Source organism: Peromyscus leucopus, chromosome 7 (genome assembly GCF_004664715.2).
Source record: "Peromyscus leucopus breed LL Stock chromosome 7, UCI_PerLeu_2.1, whole genome shotgun sequence".
In the NCBI taxonomy this organism is placed as follows: domain Eukaryota; kingdom Metazoa; phylum Chordata; class Mammalia; order Rodentia; family Cricetidae; genus Peromyscus; species Peromyscus leucopus.
The window spans coordinates 87,917,831-87,943,809 of NC_051069.1; the positions used below are offsets into that span (position 1 = coordinate 87,917,831).

General features: G+C 48.6%; 1 protein-coding gene across 3 annotated transcripts in view; it reads right to left on the reverse strand.

The window, feature by feature from the left end:
* The window catches only part of Mras (muscle RAS oncogene homolog), a 53,708-nt gene extending 37,595 nt beyond the window's left edge, over positions 1-16,113 (reverse strand). Inside the window, exon 1 of one of the 3 annotated variants that reach the window (XM_037207869.1) lies at positions 16,093-16,113. Coding sequence is in view for 1 of the 3 variants with exons in the window: in XM_037207868.1 (XP_037063763.1) it covers positions 26-206 (181 nt within the window). In the remaining 2 variants the exon portion in view is untranslated. Of the gene's footprint in view, positions 1-25; positions 284-15,519; positions 15,900-16,092 lie in introns of those variants that run through there. The other 2 variants (XM_028869978.2, XM_037207868.1) reach the window with 2 other exon arrangements.
* Between the last annotated feature and the right edge of the window lie 9,866 nt (positions 16,114-25,979).

Below are 25,979 nucleotides of genomic sequence, written 5' to 3' on the forward strand. Positions count from 1 at the left end.
GACTCCAGAGACAACTCCAGCTCACCACTCTGGGTATCCTCCTGTGGCTGGCAAGAGGATGGACATATGTGTGCAAAGTCAGGCCAGGGCAGAGAGAGCAGATGCAGGCATGTTGGAGAACACTCCAGACTGGGACGAAGCCTGCTGCACAGCTCTGGTCTCAGCAGATACCTTGTGGACTGGAGAGGAAGTGGGAGAAACCTCATTTTGCATCACTCTCATATGGGCCCTGCCCCCAGCCCACCCACATTCAGAGTTGCTGCTTCCAGGGGGCCTGGGGCTGGCCCCTTACCTGTAACTCCAGACCAGGAAGCTGGTGCCATAGGGTTAGAAGTCCATAACCTTAGGCACTCTTTACCCTCTGGGAAAGTGGGCACAGCAGCAGCACTTGGCCTCACGGTGCTAGGAGGTACTACATCTTGTTTGTTTGTTTGTTTGACCCAGTGTCTGACACGGAGTAACTCCCCAGGAAGCATCAGGTCATCTCCATCATCAGCATCCTTCAAACCCACTCCAGTCTCTCCTCCTGCAGGAAGAACCCCTGTTCCTCCCAGGCCCTTCCTGGGCTCAGGGATGGCCTGCGAACTAGCAGATCAGGCCAGGGCAGCTCAAAGAACTCACTATCCCACTGCCCAAAGGTTCTCATGGTGGTCTGTGCTAGCTGCATTGCTGAACCTGTGCTGGAAGGGAGCATCCACCTCAGCCTGCAGTGATCCATACAGCAGCTCCCTAGCACAGCCAGCCCCCAGGTGCCCACCCACAGCCTGACAGGAGCCATGTGTGTCTCCGAGAGTTCTGGAGACAGCTGCTCTCACTGCAGAGTACACGCAAGGCAGCACAATGTTAGGGGGTTCAGCATTCAACAGTATCTCCCTCAAGATCTTAAATACCAGTGTTCTCTACCAGAAAAACAAGGCCTCTCCGGGTGTCTTGCACTTTGGAGAGTATATCATTAGGAAGATTAAAAACTGACAAGCCACAGGACCTAAAAAATGGCCAAATTACCCCTGAGTCCAGAGAAGAGTGGACTGGGTGAGGAAACAGTACAGCCGCCTTCTCAAGGTTCACATCTGCTCACAGTCTGTACACTGATGCTGTAATGTAAGAGTCTGGGAATAGGGACATTTTAGCCACATGGGGAGGGGGGAGGGTGCTGGAGAAGTCTCCCTGGTAAAGGTAATGCCAGAAAGGCGTCTTTCAGACCCCATAGATATTAGTCAGGTAAACAATAAGAACAAGCATGTCCCAGATGAGGAACAGAAGCTGCAAAGCTGTGAAGCTCAGAAGTATGAAACCAAGGGCACAGTGAGGGCTGTAAGCCTGAGACATGGCTGAGTGTAGCATGTAGCTGTGATGAAGGATGGGAGAAAAACCAGGGATCTGCATCTCTGCACCTTTACACTCAGCATGGTGCAAAAACAGCATCCAGTGGCTGGTTCCAGAAACATCCGACGCTAAGGGAACCAGGGGGCCAGGGCTGCAGGGCTAGGCAGGTGAGGTTGTGGTGAGTCTGCACATGCTGGAGGCCCACGGATCCTCTCTACCCGCAGGCCAACACTTAATCATGCAATTAAGCTGGCTGCATGGCTGCCGAGTGCCACGGGGCCTCCGACTCACTGTGATGGCCACAGGGAGATTACACAGTAGGTAGGTCCCAGCAGAGTCTGCGTGAGGCGGGGTAGATTGCATAACACAAACTCAAAAGAACTGGAAGCCTAGAGCAGAGGGGGGCAGGGTTAGGGAAAGATTAGAGTCCAGACAAGGGGGAGAGAGAGAGAGAGAGAAACAGGTAACCCAGGCGAGGTCCAGTGGCAGAAATCAGGGGAGGGCTGCTACCCCATTTTATCAAAGGGGAGACAGAGTCAGAGATGCCGAGGCATTTACCCAAAGGCACACGGTAGTAAAGGGAGAAGCCGAGGATTGGCTTCCAAGCCCCGGCAAGCTGCAAGACTACAAGTTTGTGTCACTTCCCAGAGCTGAGGGGTTGATGGGGGTCTCAGTGTCTCAGGATCCATGCACCTTTAGACTATGGGTCTCACCTGGCCTCTGGAGCCCCAGCTCGGCTTCTCTCTGTGTCCCCAGTACCTCATCGAGGACAGGAGGGATGGGAAGATCTCAGTCCAAAGGTGGGGAACAGAACCCCTGCACAGGGCAGGTTTTGTGAAGGCGGGGCTCCAGTTGGAGCAGCAGCTGAGGGGAGAGGCAGATGTGGTTTGCTTTGTAAATCCTTGTTCTCAGTCCCTGGAGGTAGGGGTACCAATTAATATTTTCCAAGTGCTGGGGCAGGTCTCACCCGCACCAAAGGGACAGAATTTCTTCAGCCTACCATAGGAATCTGCATGTGACTGGGAAAGTCACCCTGATGGCCACTCTACAGAGAGGGGTCCCCATACTGAGGGCCTTCCACACCACAGTCAAGCACGCTGCAGTCAAGCACGCTGCAGTCAAGCACGCTGCAGTCAAGCACGCTGCAGTCCTGCCCCGCCTGCTCCTCTCCCTCAGCTGAATTCCCTCATGGGTCTTTTTACCTCTTCACTGCTAACCCCACAGCTGAGTCCAGCTCAACCCTGCACAGGCTAGATCCAGCTACCACAGTGGTTCTCAACCTTCCTAATGCTACGACCCTTTCCTACAGTTCCTCCTGTGGTGGTGACCCCCAACCATAAAGTTATTTTTGTTGCTACTTCCTAACTGTAATGTTGCTATGGCTATGAATCGTAATGTAAATATCTATGTTTTCTGATGGCCTGTGGAAGGGTCATTTGAACTCCCAAAGGGTTTGTGACAGGTTGAGGACCACTAAGCCAGCGCCTCTTCCCATCCACTCAGGCAGGCCCCTGCTCACCTTTACATGCTAAACTCACTCTCTCCCGCTTTCTTCCTTCGCTTCATCCACTCAAATTCAAAACTAAGGTCCAGGACCTCTGCTGCATGTGGCTTCCCCACACACAGTGGTCCCCACACAGTGGCTGCAGTCTGCTCCCAGCTTGGGCTCCCTCCTCCAGCACTGTCCTCCCAACCCTTACTCTTTAGCTGCCCTTGAACACAAAGACCCTCCTGGGAAACAGTGCATGGAAATCTTCTAGGCTTCCCCTCAGCTGCTCAGCACCCCTTCCCCCATACAATCTCTGCTCCCACTAATTCCCAGCAGGGTGTCCTCAGGGGCAGGGACAGTGTCCAGACTGCAGGGTGCTGGTGCCCATAGGCAGCCTTCCATCCGGAAAGGACCTCCAACTGACCTCCCTCCAGCACTCTCTTTGAGGAGCTGACTCTGTCTTCACAGGCCTTTCCAAACTGAGTCTCAGAAAGGCTCTTTCTCTGAGTCCCACGGAGCCCCTTGTTTCGGTCTATGGAATTTCAGGCAGACTCCCAGTGGCAGCCATTATCCACTGACCCCCAGAAACCTTAAAGGACAGGGTTCTATGGCTTGGTGCATGTCTAGCTGAGGTCTGGCCACAAAGCTCTTCCTTGACCACACGGCCATCCTACCTCCTTTAAGGAGCATGTCCCTGCATGTCACCCCTTCGATCAAACTCCTCTGCTAGCATCGAGAAGTTGGCTGAGGGCAGACCCTCGATGACTCTGACCCAGTTGACAGCTGCAGCTAGAGAATGTCTATATCAAGGCAGATGTTTTCTTTTGGTCCATTTCTGAGACAGGCTCTCACTGAACGGCCTTGGCTGGCCTGGAGCTTGCCATTCTGGCTCTGCCTCCCAACAGATAGCTTACCTTTTTAGAGTAACCAGAAGTCTGGGTTTTTGTATGAGAACTCCAGATTTTGAAATACTGACCATTGGGGCTGGAGAGAAAGCTTAATGGTTAAGAGCTCTTCCAGAGGACTTGTGTTCAATTCCTAGCACCCACATGGCAGCTCAAAACTATCTGTAACTCAAGTTCCAGGGGATCTGACACCCTTACAGAGACATACATGCAGGCAAAACACCAATGCACATAAAATAAAGATAAATAAATTAGAATACTGACCATCAGTTTAAAAGGTTTTCATTGTATAAGCCAAACAAATGACCCCCATACCTCATAATGGCTCTGCCCCGCCATCAGTGGCTACCTCACTAGCTCTCTTCAGCATGTCCATAATGCTAGGGCTGTGGTGGCCTGGGACAGATGACTCTTTTCACTGCTACCCTGACCTGGATCTGGCTGCAAAAACGGGCAAAAGATGAAAGCTGTGGAACTGACCCCATGCAGCGACAGGGGTTCCTCAGCCTGAAGGGAAATTTCCAGGGCGTGTGCTCCACAGAGAGGGCACACAGCCTGCCGCAGGAGTGGCTCAGACCCAGGGAGGCGGAGGGCAGAAGGCACATTCAAAAAGGATTTTGTTTTCCTCATTTATTTTCAAAACATTAAACACCATTATCAAAGAATGTGAACATTTTTTTATGCTTGACCAAAAAAGAAAGAAATGGCGACTAGGCTCTTCCCAGAGGTAGGGTGAGGCAACCTAATTTCCATTTTTAAAGAATAACCAGATGGATGGGCCAAATAAAGGGGAAACTTCCTGGAAACGGGCTGGGCATGGCAACCAACACGCTAATGGGATTTTCCTGCGTGCAGGTCTCTGGAGTGGTACACTGAGGAGGACCAGCTAGCTGTCTGGCTCTGAGCACCCAACCAGGGCTCAAGGCAGGGCAGGGCGCTTTCTCAGCGACTCTTCCAAACTCAGGATTTTAAGAGTTCTAGCTGAAAAAGCAGGGGGCCACTTGCTACATCTTACCCTCAGAGCACTATGATTTTCTCTGTTTTTCCTTTGCCTTCCTAACCAAGCTGATCTGATTTGCAAGAGAGAGGAAGAACAGGCTGACTGCTCTAGACCCAAGGGCAAGACTCAACCAAAAAGGTCAGCACTGACTGGGTGGCCAGTCACCCACCCTCTGCTTCCTTGGGTTTTTGTTGTTTGTGGTGATATTGTGTTCCCCAATATACTGTGCACCCTAATAAACTTACCTGGGGTCAGAGAACAGAACAGCCACTAGATAGACATAGAGGCCAGAAAATGGTGGCACACACCTTTAATCCTATCACTCGGGAGGCAGAGATCCATCTGGATCTCTGTGACTTCAAGGCCACACTGGAAACAGAGCCAGGCATGGTGGTACACACCTTTAATCCCAGGACTTGAGATATCATGTCTTGCTTAGAAAAGACACACGCCTTTAATTCCAGGAAGTGATGGCAGGAAGCAGAAAAGTATATAAGGCGTGAAGATCAGGAACTAGAGGCTTTTAAGCTTTTAACAGTTCAGCTGAGATCCATTCAGGTGAGGACTCAGAGGCTTCCAGTTTGAGGAAACAGGATCAGCTGAGAAGTTGGCAAGGTGAGGTTAGCTGTGGCTTGCTCTGTCTCTCTGATCTTTCAGAATTTTCCCCAGTAGCCGGCACTGAGGTTTTTTTGTTCTGTTTTGTTTTGTTTTTAATTAATAAGACCATTTAAGATTCATGTTACAGTTGTTGTTTTGTTTTTTGAGACAATGTCTCAATATGTAGCCCTAGCTGTCCTGAAACTCACTATGTAGACCAGGCTAGCTTCAAACTCACAGAGATCCACCTGCCTCTGCCTCCCAAGTGTTGGGATTAAAAGTATGTGCCACCACACTTAACTCCCTCTGCTTTCTATATAGCATTTCCATTAAAAAGTCATTCATCTAGGGGCTGGGAATGTAGTTCAGTCGGTAGAGCATTTGCCTAGCATTCATAAAGTCCTGGGTTTGATCCTCAGCGCTTCATAGACCACACAAAGCAGCTTACACCCATAATCTCGGAACTTGGAAAGCAGAGACAGAAAGATCAGGAATTCATGGTCATTCTAGGCTATATAGGAAGTCTGAAGTCAGCCAGGGATACACAAAACCCTGTCATGGAAAAAAGAAAAACCAATCTTGCCCCTCTGCTAGCTCTATAATCTTCAGCAAATTAACAACTGTGCAAAACTGTTATTGGTGAGTGACTGACAGCGGCAACCAGCTGGAAGAAGAACAAGGCTGAGGCCTGTGGCCAGGAAGTATCATGGTAACACCTGTTCATTAAACCCCAGCCACATCCTAAGCCCCACGATATACTTCCCTGATTCCTAATGTGTCTTGAGCTTGGTGAGATTCCAGTTATGTCCCCCCAGAGCACCGTGCGATTTACCTTGACCACATTTCATAGGCTGGTACTTAATGCTTAGTTGTATATGACGTCATGTAACTCCCCGACTCCATGGTCAATGCACATCCCTGCAGAGCTCAGTGGACATCTGTGGACCCATATCATTTCTGCTCTGCTCAGTCACTCTATAGAAAAAAAAAAATCCACTCCTGGTTTGGTCATTAGGAGAGACAGCCTGACTTTAGAATTTACACTAGCCTTAATGGTGTCAGTAACCATCCTATACTATAGTGGTAGTGTTCAACTGTAGGTCTAGGATACTAAATTCTGTCTAAAGGAGCTCTTTAATGGGCCTTTTTGGATCTAAAGGACATGGCTCAAGCTTAGTCTAGAATAGACAGTCACCACAGCTCTGCAATCAAGTGACAGAAGTGTGGAGTTGTCAGCTCTGGGAGGAAGTGTCCGGGAAAATGGATCCCTGGGAAATGGTAGTAAACTAGATTTGAGAGAGAGAGACAACCACTGGAGAAATTCTCCAAGGGAATGACCCAGCAAGAAGAGAATGAATGTCCCTCAACGTCACCTTCGGCTCTTTTCTCAGCCATGGGCAACCCCCTTTCTCCTAAGCTCTTGGTTGGATAACACAGTAGTAGGTCTTAGGGAGTCAACACGCCAAGCCTGCTGTGTACACAAGGGCAGAGCAGGTGGCTGGTACTGGAGCACAGACAGCCAGCAGGCATGGTCCTCACCCTCAAACCCTCAGAAATACCGTGGGTATCGGGGGTTTTCACTGATGCTCAGGCAGCCAGCAGGCATGGTCCTCACCCTCAAACACTCAGAAATACCGTGGGTATTGGGGTTTTCACTGATGCTCAGGCAACTTTTTTAAATGTCACCCTTAGAGAACTTTGGTAAGGAGCAAATCCTCTGGGAAGAACTGGGAAATACTGGGTACCTGTCTCCCCACACATGCGGCATGGAGGCCTGACCCAGGGAGGACGGCAGACAGGAGGGAGCTGGGGCATTTCTTCTATTATGTGTGTGGAAGGGAGGCTCCCAGAAGGAGGAGACTCTCTTAAGATCACACAGAGAGCAGCAGAAATTAGAATCGGGACTCCCGAGAAAGGCAAATTAGAGAGTCCCTAAGGGTAGGGCGCCTGCTCTAAAGCCTAGTTGGGTGGCCCCAGACCCCTGCTTGGCACTGTTGGAGACCCTGCCTAGGGCAAAACCACTCCACCCTGTCCTATTCCATTCCACCCACGCGCAGGCTCTCTCCAAACCCTCTGCCCGTCTTTCCTATTCACCCACACCAACCCTAAATAGAAGCACCCCTGTGAACCGCTTTCTCTATTAGAATGGTTATTTTGTTAAGGTGCCAAGTGACCAGTTCCTGCACCCCTTTCCATCCTTCCAGCCATCCCCAGTTGGAGTCCAGAAATAAAACAAAGGCTTTGTTCCTTTATTTTTATTTCCTCCATAAAATCTTAAACATGCAGGAAACACCTACCCAGTCCTAGATAAGTGGACTCGGGCCACAATCCACGGAGGGTGGGTGGGTGGAGCTTGGGTCGGTGAGTGGAGTGGACAGGGGAGGCTGGGGAGCCAGCTGGCCTTAAATGCCAACAGGGTACCTGACCTTTGTGGGCCCTGGTTTCCTCAGCGGGAAAGGGGCTTGGTGTGTACAGTGGTAGACCCTCCCACTCTCTGCCAAGAATCTCAACTGAGGAACGTGGGTGTGGATGGACGGCCGAGGGGACATATCCTATACAAAGTTTTAAAAAACTACATGTCCCCAAGGCACTGGGAAGTGTCTCCACCCTTCTTCCCTCATCTCCAATAAAGCAGGTTTTGAAAGGGCACACGAGAGGGGCTATTTCGGACTTTGGGCGTGATTCCTAAGAGGAGAGCACTGGCTGAGAAAGACCCATTGCCCTGATCACGCCACTGAAGCTTCATCTTCCCCCTGGTGTTAATTAAAACATGAATGGGTAAATCTGTGATTATCTAAAGGGGGAAAGGGTTCCAGAAAGTGTGTTGAAATTCTAAAGGATAAAAAAAGAAGAAAAACCGTAAATACCTTGAAATTAATTCTTCTTTTGAAATGAATGTAATGCCTTTGGGAGACAAGAGCCTGCCCCCAACTTTCCCCTAAATGATCAGCTCTTAAAGGGTTAGGTAGCCCCCCAAGTTCCCTTCAATTCCTGGTGATTCTACCAATTCACACACAGCGCCACATGACTACAAATATATATATATATATATATTGGTTTTCTTTTTTTTCGAGACAGGGTTTCTCTGTGTAGCTTTGCGCCTTTCCTGGGACTCACTTGGTAGTCCAGGCTGGCCTCGAACTCACAGAGATCTGCCTGGCTCTGCCTCCCGAGTGCTGGGATTAAAGGTGTGCGCCACCACCGCCCGGCCAACTACAAATATTTTTAACCTCAGTGCTTGGTATACACTGTGGGCAACCCAGCCCACAATATGTGGTGTGGGTTCTTGTAAACCCAAACTTTTCTTTAGAAATTGGGTCTGTAAACACAACACACTCACATACTTCTGTATAGCCCAAATAGAACTTAGTTCTATAGTATATGTAGCTATTCTCACTGGTACCACTTGCATAACAGGACAAACCCTAGGTCCTTCTGAGGTCTCCAGTCAGCCTTGGCGACATTTGTCATCCCCATCAGATGGAGAAGTCTCCAGAAGTGTGACCCCTTGCTGGCAACTCAAAACAAGATGCTTCATCCTTACCAGCTCACAATGAGGATTTGAGGACCACCCCAGGTCCCTGCAGCACATTACAAAACCAGTTCAAATCTCAGCCCCCACCAATGACACATTGGGAAAAAAAAATCTGCCAGTGAGGAAAGCCTTCCAGAACTGTCTGCCTCGCCACAGCACAGCTTTATGAAGCAGCTCTCTGCCGTTCTTACTCAAGCCCAAGCTGACAGCTAACAGCCTGTGGGTGGGAAGAAGAGATTGTCTCCAGTTGCCACCAGGAGCTTCTACCCTCTGCAGCTGAAGAGCTGGTTATCCCTGCCTGGCAGAGAAGAGACTCCCTGGGGGCCCGTTCTAAAGGAAGAATAGGAACATGCAGACTTGGGTATCAGAAAGTGCCTGCACTGGGCCTGCTGCTTCCTTAAAGCTAGTCCTGTACTTTTGTTTGTGTGGCTTTGCGTTTTTTGAGACAGGGTCTCTCTACAGTGCCCTAGCTGTCCTGGAACTCACTATGTAGACCATGCTGGCTTTGAATTCACAGACATGCCTCTGTCTCCCAAGTGCTGGGATTAACATTGTGAGCCACTATTCTTGGCCTTACACTCTTGTTTTGAGACAGGGTCTCATGTAGTCCACACTGGCCTTGAAATGTAGCTGGGATGACCTTGAACTCCTGATCCTCTTGCCTCGACCTCCCAAGTGACAGGAGTACAAGCATGCACCTCTGTGCCCAGCTTACTCCTACAGTTCAGAATAGACAGTGGACTTTTTCAGTGATTGTTTAAGATGAACGTCACAAATCAGCAGATTCTAAAAAGAGAATCATAGCTTTTCTGTCTTTTCCAAACCACGCCTTCTAGTCTCCAATTAAATTACAGTTGGGTTAGAACTAAATTTTGCTCCAAAACCCAGTGATCAAGACAGATGTTTGTGAGGACAGATGAACTGATGGATGGTTTGAAAAAGACCTTTGAGAAAGCCCAACAATGCACACCACCTTACTTCCCAGTGTGGTCACATGAGGAGAATGGAGTTTCTATCAGCATCCTCAGTGGAGGCCTCACTAGCATTTTCAGTGGGTTACCTGGGTATGAGGTCTCACTAGCAATTTGGTGGATTACCTGGGTATGAGGGCAAAGAGAGGTCTAATACCTGGAAACCAGACACAGCCCTCAGCAGGCTCACACTGGGCCCAAACTCACCAAGCCAAATGACCAGGCTCTGGTTTTAAGTCCTGTGCTGCCATGGGAAGGGTCAGGTCCATATAAAACAGTCACAACTATTCATTCTGAGTCATGGTGTTCGTTACATTATCCTTTACATTTTTCTTTTTCAAAATTAAAACAATAAGGTGAGAAAGTGATTTAGGGGTTCATAGGTGGCTGTAGGATTAATGGAGTCAGAGTTACCACCATTCAGTCCTCTCTACCCTCACAAATCAGCCACGGGTTTACTTTTAACGTTTCTGCTGCCTTCAGTGTTTTCACACAAAAGGTATTCCATCCACTCTCCTTAAAAGGCCCCTGCCCCATGGTACTGATTATTGTTGAATCAGACCTCATAGCACCAGCAGAGAGGGGACTGAGTTGTTTGGTCTCCAGCTCCGGGAACAGCAGATGCAGCAGAAGTAGCATATGCTTGAAATAGAACATGCTCAGACTCCTCCCTGGCACAGCATCTCTAAGCTCATGACTATGGAGACCTGCTTAGCCTTCCTGAATCCCAGTTTCCACAAGCGCAAAAGGCTCACAGCACCCAGAGGTTCAGGGACCGCAAACAGAACATGGACAGGACAGGGCAAATCCACGGTCTTTGCCCAAGGGAAGATGCGTAGGTAGATGGGTGGGCAGGTGAATCAATGGACAGACAGATGGATAGGTGGGTGAATGTATAGATGGCCATACAGATAGGATATCTTTAAACCAAGCCACTGAGAAGTTGAAGAAAGCAAAACCGCCCTTTCTATACAACACACGACTGTGAGTGGTTTGTGTGGGACAGGGTAAGGGGTGAAAGGAAAGACTTTTGAAACGATGAGCAAATTCCCTAGTGGGATAGGCTAACCTGATGGGCAATGTGTGCCCTCTCTACAAAGGTCCAGCTGGAGCCAAAGCTGTCACAGAAGGAAGAACTCCTCTGTGAAAAGCTTCCTAGTCTTTACACAGGGGTCAGCTTCCCACTGGGGCCATATCTGTACACTAACAAACTGTTATTAATCTTTACCTTTAAAATATGCTTTTTAGCCTGGCGGTGGTGGCGCACGCCTTTAATCCCAGCACTCGGGCGGCAGAGGCAGGCGGATCTCTGTGAGTTCGAGGCCAGCCTGGGCTACAGAGTGAGTTCCAGGAAAGGTGCAAAGCTACACAGAGACACCCTGTCTCGAAAAAAACCAATGTGTGTGTGTATTTTTTTAAGTACTTTATTTCTTAGTAAAAACTTTTCTTTTCCTTTTGTTTTATGTGTTTACTTATTTGCTTACGGGTGTGTGCATGTGCACACAGGAGCGAGAGGACAAACTGTAGCAGGGAGTCTATCCTTTTACCATGTAGGTCCCAGGGTTGAACTCAGGTCAACAGGCTTGGCAGCAGGAGCCTTTACCGAGTGAGCCATCTCACCATTTTTCAGACAGTCTCTTGTAGCCCAGGTTGGCCTCAAACTTGCTATGTACCTTAGGATGACTTTAAGCTGGTCTTCCTGCTTCTACCTCAGGTGCTGGGGTTATAGGCTTGTATTACCACACCTGGCTCTTAATTTGAGCAAAATAACCATTTAAAAAAAAAAAAAAAAAAAAAAAAACAAGTCCGATACGGTGCCTGCTTGTTTTTTTTTTTTTTTTTAAATAAAGCATAGTGACAACTACATAACTATTCAAATAACAGATCTGTCTGTACCACATCTTATTACCTCTCCCATCATGATGAGAAATGGTTCTGCTGGGTGTGACTCTACACTAAAGATTCGGGAGGGCCCGCTGGGTCAGGATTCTGTTATTTGAGGCGGCTACCACCCTCATTATGCTCTTCTTCTTGTAACCCTCTCTAATCTCCCAGCATATTTCATCTAATTCCCATGACAATCCTGGGCAGAGAAGCCACAGACAGGACCTGGGCCTGTACAGCATAGGACCCACCCAAGCCCTCTAGACAGTCTCAGGGGACCAGGACTGAGCTTAGAGCTCCCTATCCTGCCCAGGTTAGCCCATCACTCCTTGTTGGAGAATCAACTCCATTCTTGGCGGTCTCCAAAATCTCTCTAGTGGAACGATCCAAACATAAATTGTGACTTTCATCCACTGAGAGGACGCTTCATGCCAGACTCTCCAGACGGAGAATAAGCCCGTCTGAGACCCAATATATGTCACCTTAGCTGTTGAGGATGTCCCATATTTTCATTTTGGCCATCTGGCTAGCCTCAAACCCATCTAATGAAGGGGCCAGGCATACAAAAGGCCAGGTTAAATTCACATGGCCACTCCATGACTCCTGTGAGAAGAATGCCTGAAGAAAATGATCTTGGAGCCCATCGGCCAGCTGAAAGGTTCACTGGGGAGTGTGGGGTGCGGAAGGCAAGCCAAGGAGGGCTGGTGAGGTGACACTCCCAAGGAATAAGAATGCTACCTAGAGGACAAGAGACACCACTGTGGACTGACTGCAGGGAGTGACGAGTTCAGCCTGGCCTTGGGCTTTGCAGCGGCAGCACAGCTCCCTTTCTGAGAGCCTCCCCGGGGAGGCTACAGGCTGAGGACTCCTATCTTACCTCAGCCTGGTTAGGCAGTATCCCAGCCTCTGTCCTTTCAGGCTGCTCTAGAGAAGAACAGAACCTGCCTGGGACACACACCAGTCTCCAAAAACCACCGCCAAAGCAATGGGCATTAGACCAGGAGGGTCAATCCGTGGCTCATTTTCAGAGATTCCTAACTGCCCCGAGTCATATGCTCGGACTGCTAACCTTGTTAACATGCTAACCATGCTTCAAATCATCTAAGAAACTAACCTCTGGGCATGTCTGGGAGGGTGTTCTGGGGCATGTTTAAGGTAGTGGGGATTACCTGCCCTGAGTGCAGGCAACACCATCCCATGGGCTGGTGCCCCTGAACTTCACTGAAGGAGGAGGCGGCAAGTGAAAGGCACCATTCCTCTCGCCTACTCTCTGACTCGGATGCAGTGTGACCAGCCATCTCCTATGCTCACCATCCCAACTAGAAACACTCTCATCAGCATCTCCGTCAGGAGGGGCTGTATTCCCAGACTGTCAGTCAAAAGGAACACTGACGTATGTTGCTTGGTCAGGCATTTTGTCACAGTGACAAGTGACATAACCAACACACACGCTCAACTCTGCACATCAATGTCTTCTGACGTTCTCATACACGCCTTTTAAAAAGCAGCATCTCCAGATCATGAAAACCACACTAAACTCCAGAGCCTCAGCCTCTTTGGCCACCTGTCCCACACAACAACATGCTGACAACATGCTGGAAGTGTACAAGATCTCACAGGAGCCTGGGGTGTCTTTGGCAGATCTGAGCCTTGCTGAGCTTCTTGTTATTGGAGTTTTGCTACTTGCAGCCTGATGCATCCCTGAGGATTTGGACCATAGGGCCTAGAGGCATCATATAAACTATGAGGTAAGGCTTCAGAGTCTATCAGCCAAGCGCTCTGCTCAGCATCTGTATAATGGGCACCTGCTAGGTGCTCCAAATTGCAAGGAGCTCACATCTAGTTCCTTCCTTTTTCCCACCTCTCTATAAAGACGATGATACTGTATAGCTGGTTCATGCCTGCACTCAGACCCTCTAGACATTAGAGTGCATTCCAGCTTTGCACAAGGACCTAATTCCCACTTAGTACTGTTTGTACAAACTACGCAACACTCTGGAGCAGTGTATTTTCAGGTACTTCCAGGGTGGCACATTGCTCCGGGGTATTTCATCGGTAGACAAGATTATACTGACAACCACATGGGTCGAATATAGCATAGAGCTCACAATTTCCTGAGAACTCGGTAGATCCAGGAGGCTGGTAAACACGTCATGTTAGGACCAATCGCCCAAAGGGCTCGATTCATTAAAGTCCTCCCTAGTCCCAGATGATCACTGGAGATCAGGGACCAACCTGGGAAAGGTGAGGTGGATTTGTCACTTTATAAAAGAGTGTGAAATGTCTAAAACTAGTAAAAGTTACATTAATCACCCACAAATCATAAAAGCAACCAAGTGTGTAGTGTTGCCTGCCTTTAAGGCCAGCACTCAGGAGGCAGAGGTAGGTAGATCTCAGTAAGTTCCAGGCCAGCCAGGGCTATGGAAATTGCTTTATGCAGGAGCAAGCCGACAGTTCTAGAAGGTAGTCAGTCACCTGCCTCCCCTGAGGGCCTTTCCTCTTCATAAGGCAATGTCAAGGTCACATCTGGGGGTGGCAGTTTCCATCAGAGCAGGGGACTTGCTTAACCTCCCACTGCAAAGAGACTGACCTTGAAACCCCACAGCAAGAGAGCCCCACACCACCCACCCTGGCAGAGAAAGGCCAAACCGTGCCATAAACCACAGACAGAGATACTGCCTGGCTGCTGGGTAGTGTGAGCAGACCCATGAGTAAACACCGCGGCCTGAGCAGGGGACATGCAATTTACAGGAAATTAGGAGATTTACGGAATGTTAGCAGCTCAAATTTCTTCTCTGGGAAAAGGGACAGGAGAAACTCTAAGAACTGCCTCAGTGAAAGCGCTTTGTTCAGAGCTTAGCCCTGGCATGTGCCAGTTATTAATACACACAGCCGCCACCTCACACTTCAACCCACCGCTGCAGGATGCGGGGACTGCGGCGCTATAAATGCACAACACAGTCTGCACTAGCCTTAAAACTCAGCACCGTAGACCCCCACTCACAACAGGCCAGAACAGACACGGTGTCGAAAGCACAGACTTCGACACAGTCCTGGGTAGGTTGTCTGTCCACTTACCCTTTTCTGGATACCACCATAGTAACATCTTTCTGGCGGCGCCCTGTCTGAAGACGGACAAATCCCTATCAAGTACCCAGTCTTTGTAAGCTTTGCTTTTAAGTGTTCTGTTTACTCCTTAGTCCAGGCAGACCTCTAGAGGCCACAGTTCTGAGCCCCACCAGTCTGCTCTTTTAATTTGGTCCAAAGGAGCCAAAACCATTGTAGCCCAAGGAGGTTCCCCACCACCAGGGGCTGTCCCAGCGCTTAGGTCAGAGCCCAGGTGAAGCTGTCTTTGTCCCCTCGCCAGACTGCTTTGCCCCAAGCCCCAGGCTACCTCAACTCTGCAAGGGTTTCTAACTGGATGTCAAGAGCCCACGCAGATGCTCACTCACATCTGCTCTTCTAGACAGTCTTCCTGGATCTCCTACCCTTGAGTAGGGTCTCTTGAGTTCTCCCACTGACCACACTGGGCTGTCACTCAGTTTGTGCCCCTGCCTTCCTGGTGGGACAGGGGTTGGCACTGAGCTTGACATACAGTGGGGCACCGGGCCGTGTCACTTTAGCGTGAGCGCAGGCCCCAGTTGTGATCAGAGCCGAACCCGGGGCGCAGTAAAGAGTTGTTTATGAAGCAAGTTGCCTTTCATTATCTACATGAATGTACCACCCCTCCGCAGATCCCTACCCTGGTTAACGCCATTTTAAGCCAGGAGAGCCCCACCACCCCGCCGCCCACCTCCCCGCCGAGTCCTTACCCGGGCAGCCGAGGAACCCCGGGGTGACTGCAATCAAAGGAGTCTGTTTGACCGGTGGTCAGGCCCTCCCCACCGAGGTCGCGGTGGCGGGCGACTTTACCGCACACCGTTACGCTGGGGTGACTGGTGGGGGCAGAGGCCACGCACAGCCAGAACCAGGCGCCCGGGTGCAGCGCAGCACGGCGAGCGCCGAGCGGGCCACACCGCCGGCCACACCTCCAGCCCCGGAACAAAGCGCCCGCCGGCCTCGTCTCCGCGGGGCTGCCGGGCCGATCACAGTGCGCTCCGGCCCGGGCTGGGCTCCGGCTCTCGGCCACCGCCTCCTCGCTCGTACCGGGAGGAGGGAGCGCCGCGCCCGCGCCCGCCGGGCCCCGCGCCGCCCGCCGACTGACGGCTCCGCGCCAGCCAGCCCGGCCGCCGCCGCCGCCGTCCCCGCCCCGCTGCCGCCTTAAAGCGACCGCGCACCCCGCGGCTCGAGTGCCTTCCAGTTGGCCTCGACGACCCCCAAACGGCGCCACTGCGGGCGCTGGGACAGCTGGCATCGGGCAGGGTCCCTCGGCCTCATGTACTCACCGCACCGACCCGCAGCCGGGCGCCGCGGCCGCCGAGCCTGGGACAACCTAATGGGAATTCGCCCCGGGCGACTTTAAAAGAGTCTGAGCTCCACCCTTTAACTCTGGTAGTGGCCGCCAACTTTGAGACCTGCGGATGCCTCCCTAATCCTAGAGGACTCCTGACAATAGAGTCCCCAGATCCCCAGGGTTCCGAGAACCTGCTAGGTGGGAAGTTTCAGGCCTCAAAGTTCATGCCAATTTGCTAGCGACCCGGACAGGAGGCGACAGCGTTTCGTTGTTCCACTCGGTAGGAGTCACCCCCCACCACACACCCTTTTACAAGACTTGAGATCTAGGATCACATAACGCTGAATGTACACTTTTAAATCGTGCATTTCAGTGGGGTTTTGGTATATTCACAAAGTTGTGCAACCATAGTTATTATCTAATTCCAGAACATTTTGGTCACTACCCCCTTTCCCCAATACATAAAAACCTCTGTGGGTAGCCTTTCCTCATTCTCCTGCCTCCTATCCTCTAGAAACCTCTAATCTGCTTTTTGGCCTCGGTGGATTTGCCTATTCAGAACATTTTCTATAAATGGAGTCATACCACATGTGGTCTCTGTGACTGACTTCTTCCATGGTGTTTTCAGGCTGGATGTATGTGATCCAGTGTAGCAGAGCCTCAGACAGACTCATCTCCCACTGTATGTATAGGAAGCATTTTGTTTAGCTATTCATCAATCGATGGTTATCAACGTTTCCACTTTGGACTGTTCTGAATAAAGTGGATAGAATGTATTATACAAGTCTCTTGGATACACCTCCAGTGGAACTGCCAGGTCATTAGTTAACTCTTTTTGGGGGGAATCTGTCTGTTTCCAAAGCAGCCACAGCATTTTACTTTTCAACTACTGTCTCCACATTCTTCATGTGTGTGTGGACGTGTACATGGGTGTACATGTGCTTAAGCATGCACACATATGCCTATGGAGGACAGAGGACAACATTAGGTATAGTTCTTTGGGTGTTATTCACCATTTTGCTTTGTTTTGACGTTTAGTCTGGAGGATTGTGGTTGTTGCTTTGGGTTTTATTGTTTATTTTAAGGCTGGCTGGGCTGCAAGCCTAGGGGGTCTGGCTGTCTCTGCCTCCCTCCCCAGGTAGGGAAGGCCTGAAGTTAGACAAAGCTTTTGTTCTGTTCTTGTTTTTGCCAACACTTGTAATTGTGTGTCTTTTAGATGACAGCCCCACTAGTGGGGTAAAGGCCTCTTGTTCTAAGTCTCAATGCTATTTCATGTTCTGTGTGTGTGTGTGTGTGTGTGTGTGTGTGTGTGTCTTTGTCTATCTCTCTGTCTCTGTGTGTGTGTCTCTCTGTCTCTCTGTCTCTCTCTCTCCTGAGATAGGGTCTCTATTACCTCCACATCCACTTCAGGGTCATTTCTGAGGACATTCTTTTGTTAATGGGCCTTGATGACTTGGAGGTAGCTTTACTCATTCTGACCTGCCTTACCATTTTGAGTGTTTCTCCTCACCCCAGGCCTCAGGGGACCTCCCAGCAGGCCAGACTGAGCTTCTTCTGCCTAGGGCAGGCTTCTGAGTATTTCTCCTCACCCCAGGCCTCAGGGGACCTCCCAGCAGCCCAGACTGAGCTTCTTCTGCCTAGGGCAGGCTTCTGTTGGCCTCCCAGCCACCAACCATTTGGTGAGAGCCATGTAGTCCTTACATCCATACTCCCATCTGCTGCTCTCAAAGCCCAGGTGGCTTTCAAAAGGCCCAGGACATGGAGAACTCACCAGATGCCACTGAAAGTGTCTTTTATGGCAGAAGGGAGTAAATGAAGTGGTTGGACAGGGACCTTGAAGGTTAAAAGTCCACCTTGACTTCCCGTCTTGCCCTGACACTGCCCCTTTCTCTCATTTTTATTTGCCGCAGGCCTCAGGGAAGGTGGGCAGAGGGTGCTCCATAAGAGTGGAATTATAGCTATCCGGTTTCCATACAGAATTCCTTCTTGTGTCTCCCCAGAAATGGAACTTACATAGTTTTTGTTATATTCGGGGGAGTCTTCAGTGGTGACTTTGGAGCATTCAGATAGTGATTCAAGATGGATTATCTCATTTAGGCTGCCCCCCACTGTCCCCATCCCCCATCCCCCACCCCCCACTCCCCCACCCCCGCCACTATCCCTTGAAGCCTGAAATAAAGCTATGGCTTAGCTGCTGGTGAACAGTCTTTTTAGAATAGGGTGGCTGAGCAGCAAACGCAAGTTCTGAGAGTTCATTCAGGAGGAACTGATGGAGTACCCACTGAGTGCCAGGCTTGGAACAGGGACCTACCTTCCAGTCGAGGACTAAGTGGTGTTGGAGAGAGATTTGCAGGGCTACGTGGGAGCCCAGAGAAGAGCACCTAGCCCAAGGTGCAGAGGGAGCAAATGAGAGCTGATGAGCCAGGTCAGAGGTCAGGGATGGGGGTGGGGGTGGGAACTAATCCCACAGCTGGGCTAAGAGACAAAGCCTTGTATACTTAGGCACGATTGAGCCGAAGCCTTTAAAACTGTTCCAGCAGACATGCATGGTTGATCAGGTGTGTCTGCAGCATGGCACACCAGACTTCTGGCCAAGGACCTAGATAGAGCGCAGACCAGATTTCATGCCTTTAGGTCCAAGGCCAGCCAGTGGGCCAGGAGCCAGTTCCTGGAATAGAATAAAGGTCAGAGCTGCTGGGATGATACACAACGAGACCTCCCCAGTTAGTGACGAAGCAAGTATGCAGCACTCACTGCCCCAGAGAACGCTGGATGCTGTGGGTCAGAACAGGCTAGAGGTAATGGATCAGTGAGTAACCTGGAGTAGGCTGGGACCTTCAGGAATGGAAACGACCCAGGTCCCCATTGCTCCGTCTTCCTGTAGACTCCAGGTTCAGTGTGGTCTCTGGGGATAAAAGCAGCTCTGAGCTTCTGAGCACCCACATGTGATGTGCCGCCTACTGGTTATGGTGATGGGTCTATGGACCTTCCAGGGGCCTGTGCAAAAAGCCTTACCTGCTTTGGTCTAGATGTAAAGAGGTTGTAGGTCCATTCCCATGCAGCCTATGGCCCTGAAGATAGGTTGCCCTGCCTACTGTACTCTTCCATGCATGTGGCCTGGACAGGCAGGTCACTTGTGAGCATTCAGTGCTAGAGAAGTAAGAAGATGAATAAGAAAATGGTCTTTGTTCCAGGTACAGTGTCTTCAGGCTGTGGCTAGAATTAAATCTTTTGGTGACCCAGAAGCACCCACCATAGGTTAGCAAAGGAGGTTTGTGGAGCCCCATGCTAGTTAACCCATAATAGTTAACCCATAATAGTTAACCCTGGCTTTTCTGCTGGTGAAAGTTCAAGGTGGTTCATTCTCCACTTACAATGTATGTAGCATGAATCTTAAAGAGTCTTTATTAATAAAACAAACATGAGCCAGGTATTGGGGTGAGCACTGGAAGATCAGAGAGACAGAACAAGCCACAGCTAACCTTCACCTGGCCAACTTCTCAGCTGATCTTGTTTCCTCAAACTGGAAGCCTTTGTGTCCTCATATCCAAATGGCTCTCAGCTGAACTGTGCTGCTCAAAACCTAAAAGCTTAACCAGCCAAATGCTTCTAGTTTCTGGTCTTCACGCCTTATATACCTTTCTGTTTTTGCCATCACTCCCTGGGATTAAAGGCTCCCTTTCTGGGATTAAAGGCATGAGTCACCATGCCTAGCTGTATCCTTGAACAAATGGATTTCTGCCTCTGGAATGTTAGGATTAAAGGTGTGTGCTACCACTGCCTATCTTAAGTATCTAGTGGCTTTTCTGTTCTCTGACCCCAGATAGGTTTATTAGGGTACACAATATTTTGGGGAACACAATACCACCACAGATGTAGCATCAAGAACTGCCAAAATCTGCTTTCAGAGTTTCCATGGCTTTTGCTGATCACTATTCACCCCCTCCCCCATTAGGAGTGAAGCCTCACAAGAGTTTCTTTTGGGACATTCACCATCCACCCCTCCCAGAGGTGCCCTCTTGTTCTTGGGGTATTCACAATCCACCCCTCCCAGAGGTGCCCTGTTGTTTTCTGGAGCCAGAAGAGCAGTTTCCCATGAATCTTCCCACTCACCACCAAACTTCTCCAAAGGATTGCTCCTACTCAACTCATAGACTTCTTTGTAGCAGTGTTTACCTTTCTTTCTTGAAAATTCTAGTCCAGCAACTTTCATTTTAGGGGTTGCAACCTGTAGGGAGAAATAGATCTTTGCATTGTGAATCGGAATACACACACTACACACACACAGACAGAGAGAGACAGAGAAAGAAAGAGAGAGAGAGTGAGAGAGTGAGAGAAAGAGAGAGCAAGCAAAAGTCTCCTCAAACAATAGTTATCTTTATAATGTGTGGTACCTCTGATAGATTCCATTCTCTTCTGTGTCATTAAAATGCCATATTTTGACAACCAGGACTGTAGATTAGTGGTATTGCTGCAGAATTTTTCAAGAAAAGTCAATAGAAGATTTTGAAACACATGCTAATGAAAATGGTTTGAGACAAGATTGGGTTTTCAAATATCACGATTTCTTCTTCTAGGCGAGTGTGAGCAGGTGTGGATCAGTAAATTCCAGTCACAACAGAAGATGAGGTCTCTAACTGCCTATTCCCATCCCCTTATCTAAAATATCGGCCAGTTTAGGGTACCAGTTAGTGATTGTTTGCCCAGGAGGACCTGTGATAGAGTAGATAGTGACGAGCAAAGCTTTTGCCACGTCATGACAGGATGGTAAGTGAGAACACAGGAGACCTTACACAGCTAATTTCCTCTGTGATCGCTGAGTTCTGGGCCGAAGAATGCGTTGAAGAAAACAGGGTGAGGTGCTGGAGAGATGGCTCGGCAGTTGTTGCTCTTGGAGAGGACTTGGGTTCGATTCTCAGCACCCACACAGTGGCTCACAACCATCTATAACCCCAGTGTAACCCCAGCTCCAGGGGATCCCTTCCTTTGACCTCTGTGGGCAGAAGCACAAATGCGGTGCACAGACACACAAAATACCCATACACGTAAGATAAAGAGAATGAAATCTAGAGGAGGAAGAAGAAAATGACCTAGAAGACGACAGTAACAGAGGGAAGTCTTCCTTAGGCCCCCAGTGTCTAGAAAATAAGGACTTCCCAAGAAGTAAGGGCTCGACAGAAACACAAAGTTAGCTCCCACTTCAAGACTCTGAACAGATTTTGAAGTTCCATGGGGACCGAGCCTGGACACATGGCTCAGGAATGCCTCAAGGGCCGAACAAAAACTCCATTGAAGATAGCAAGACCCTCAAGGCGCTTAGTTAAAACAAGAATAAAAACCCAGTCCAGTCCAGTTTAATCCTGGATTTATGCAATCATTCCTCATGCATCTGCTTAACTGAGGAAAAGCAGAATATTCTTCTTGACAAATTACACACAATGTCTGCAAATAGCAAAACCATCAATAAATAATAAGGTAACCAAAAGGAGTGCAGGTTCATATGCAGGTGAGTGGCAAAGCATGGTCTTCATATGCATGAGGTACAGGTGTTGTGTAACAGTCTCCTCCGAGATTAAAACGCGCCATCCTGCAGGGGAGCTCCTTAAGTAGTGAGGTTATTAACTAAAAAACAGCCTCACGAAGTCCCTGCATCTCTGATCAGATTCACTAGGCCCCCTCCATGCCAGGCAGGGCAGAGCCAGCTGCAAAGAGGACTTTCAGACACAAGGAGCTGCAAAGGAAGACTGAGACCAGACCAGCTGCCTGGAAAAAGTAGAAACACGTGGAGCTGCCTGGAAGAGGTTTGGACCAACTGTGGCTCCTGGGAAGGACACTCTCCAGCCCACTGAGCTGCCTGCAGGCTGTGCAGTGTGCTCCAGGTTTCCCAGCTGTGTGGGCTGTCACCCATGCTGGGTGGGTCTTGGTGATGCACGTGTCTTTGAGTCATTTCTGTCTGCTCCTGTCAGTGACCCCTCACCTGTGTTCCTGTAAGTAACTCCAGTAAAACTCATCAGTTCACCAAGTTGAACTTGGGTGGTATCTGTACTCGGGTCTGTCGTGAGTTCCCTATCTGGGGTAGGTAGACAAGTGTGTTTCATCTCCCCAGAAAGAGTTTGGTCACACGAAATCGGGGTTCAACTCTTACAGACAAAAAAACAAACAAGCAACAACAGTAATAACTAGAAGTGTAAAGTGACGTGAAGACATAACTGGTCAGTAAGAGACTACAGTCTAAGCAGACCAAAGGTTATTCAGATGCCATTATTGGTGGACAAGGACATTAGAAAAATGGGGTGTAGAGGAACTGAGCCTCGTTTTTAATTTAAACTAGTATTTTATTTAATTTTTTAGATTTATTTTTATGTTTATGAGTGTTTATCTACATGTATGTAGGTGTACCATGTGTGTGTGCCTGGTGCCCAGTGAGGTCAGAAGAGGTTTATCAGAGCTCCTGAAACCAGAGATACAAAAGAAATTGTGATCTGCCATGTGGGTGCTGGGACCTAAACCTGGGTCCTCTGCAAGAGCAGTCAGTGCTTCTAACCACTGAGCTACTCCAGCCCTGGAACAGGGTCTCTGACATAACTGGAGAAAGTGGGATCTGGTACATCCATGATGAACCTGGGTTTACTCAAGACACAGAACCACACGATGACGTGGCCAAAGATACCTTAATGTGCAGAATAATTAAGCACAAGAGATTTCTTACCCTAGGAGAGAGAGAGAACTCTAAGCAAGAGAGCCATAGATATAGAGGGGACAACATTTAAGGCAGAGGTAGTATGGCCAAGACAGAGCAGAGATGGCTAAGAGGCTGGCCTTCCGCTTCTAACCCCTAGGCTGGGCTCTATGCCTGGCTGGAGACAACACAGCCAAACCCACTACATGACGAAGTTTGTTGAATGTCCATGAAGGTGGAATTCAATAGAAAGTGTTCACCCGAGGATGCAGAGGAAATCCTCACAGGAAGGTGCTATACCACAGAAGTTTCTCCAGAACTTTCCACAGGAATGATGCGCTGTGAGTTGACCTTGGAGGAACCTGCCCACAGAGATATACCGTGTGTTTCTGATTGTCACACATGGCATGAACCTGCCCAGTGGGCACATCAGCATTAAGAAGAGGAATGCCTTATCCAGGGACTGCTGCTGGTCCTTATGTCAAAGTTTAATGTTGTACTAGCCAGCAAAGGAAACATTATCAAAGCTGAGCAGACAATTAACGGTGGGTTGAGATACATAGGCAGTAAATTGGTAAAAGGCACAGTTGGCTTTGAAAAATACCTGATGATGGGTAATCAATAGAAGTGCCTCCTGACTCAATACTTCCACTCCCAGGTCTATATCTAAGAAAGTACAGACAGGTGTTCACCAGGAGATGCACACAAGAATGCTGAACCTGCTTTACACATAGTCGCCCCAAACTAGAGATAACCCAAATGTTTCTCAACATAATAATGAATTATTTTTGTTTGTTTGGTTGGCTTTTTTGTTTTGTTTTTGTTTTTTACAACATAATGTTTCTCTGTGAAACAGCCCTGGCTGTCCTGGATCTCACTCTGTAGACCAGGCTGGCCTCAAACTCACAGAGATCCCCCTGCTTCTGCCTCCCAAGTGCTGGGATTAAAGGTGTGTACCACTGCCCGGCTCACAATAATGAATTCTTTAAAAATGTGGTTAGTTCAGATAGTGGGATACTATACCACAATAAAGAACAAAGTGGAACACAAATAAACACAAATGAAACCTGCAGAGACGGCCGTGAGATGCAAGGACATCACCCGTGAAGCCTAATGAAAATTAAAACTAGGGAGCTGGAGGGGTGGCTTGGCAGTCAGAGTGTGTGCTGCTCTTGCAGAGGACACAAGTTCAACTCTCAACACTTAACGTCCGCCTCCCATCCACCTGTAGCTCTAGCTGCAGGGGATCTGACGCCATCTTCTGGCTTCCATAGGCACCTGCATATATATATATATCCCCTACCGCGAGATATATATATATATATATATATATATATATATATATATATGTATGTATATATATATATATATACACATATATACATCCCCTATCCAGACACATGAAATAAAACAATTCTTTAAAAATAAATAAAACTAGCTGATAGTGCTAGCAATCAGGACAGTAGGTCTGGTTTGGACAGGAGAGTGATAGAGAAGCAACTGGGAGACCATGTCAGAAATGTAGTTCGTCTGGATCTAGGCAGTGATCATACTTGTGCATGTAAACCTGAAAGCACACTGTGCTGTGCATTAATGATTAATGTACTTCACATACATCGGTGTGTGTTACACTTTCAAAACCCCACCAATGGTTAACACATGGAGGAAACTGTGCATAGAACTGATTACGATTGAAATGTACAAAAGGATTGAAAAAGTATAAAATTTAAAATGATAACTAAAGTCAAGATTGCATTAGGTCAGCTTACTAGCAGATTGAACACAGTTATGTAGAGACTTTATGACCTAGGTGAGAAATCAGAGGATGACATTGAAACAAAGGCAGAGAGAGAGAGAAGTCCAGATGGTCATAGTCCAGAAGTCACATGGGACATATTAAAATATCTAACAGTCAATCACTGGATTCCTGGAGGGAGGGACAAGGGAGGCATGGCAGAGAGTATCTGCTGGCATAGGGAGAGAGCCAGGGAGAGGAGTTTCTAAATTTTATGAAAGAATCAATCCACAGATTCAAGGAGCTTTGTATTCCCAAACAGTAAATGCAAAGAAAATCACAAATATAACCCCAAACTCTCGAGACTTCCTCTCACCTTCGTCAGAGTGGCTATTGTCACTAGCCCGAAGACAAAGTGCTGGTGGAAATGTGGGGACATCAGTGCCCTGTCTGTCGGGAGTGTCAGCTAGTGCCACCACTGTGGAAATCAGTGTGGGGGGCGGTCCTCCAAAAATCAAAAATAGAACTGCCAGATGTCACAGCCATGCCACCCCTGGCCATATTCCCAAGACTCTGCACTACCACAGAGATACTTACACATCTGTGTGTATTAGCAAGGAAGTGAGTCCAGCTTAGATGCCCATCTATGGATGAATGGATAACGAGGCACTGGTATCTATGGACAACGGAATTGTATTCAGCTGTTAAGAAAACTGAGATCTGCAGGACAACGGACAGATCTGGAAAGTGTATTAAGTGAGGTGACCCAGTCTCAAAAAGATAAAACTTGCATGTTCTCTTTCACATGCAGATCCTAACTCTTGATGTTTGTATGTGTATAAATGAGGGGTCATCAAAGCAGACACAGACTGAGGTACTTGATAGGAAACCATGAGGGGGGAAGGGAGAGGTGTTGGTAAGGTGTGTGGGGGAGCATACAGTCACACAGGACATGAAAACAGATAGGTGGCTCCAGGGGGTAGAAGGGCCCAAAGGATGGGAACAAACTGAAAAATGCCAAAAAGAAAACCTGTTTTTTTGGTAAATCAATGTAAAAATTTTAAAACCTAGTTTCCAAAACAAAAACCCCCACGTGCATGCATATTGTATTTAAACCACCAAAAAATGAAAGGTAAGAATAAATGATAAAAAGCAATGAACAAAAGAATACAAACCTCAAAACTGACAGCCACATGGCTCAGTAACTACGCGTATATGGCGCATGCGCACACAGAAGTAAGTGTAGGAGAAATTTAAGCTGACAATCAAACGGGAGTGAGGAAAGCTAGAAAGAGGAGTGATTTATTTAAGGTGCAAAAGGGAAGAAAACTCAACTTTGAATTCCATAGTTACCGGCCACATCCTCCAATGATGAAGGGAAATAAACTTTCAAGCGAACCTAAACTGAGGAAATCCATTACCCACTGGCAGTAGAAGAAAAGTTTCTAGCCAGAAAGAAATGGTT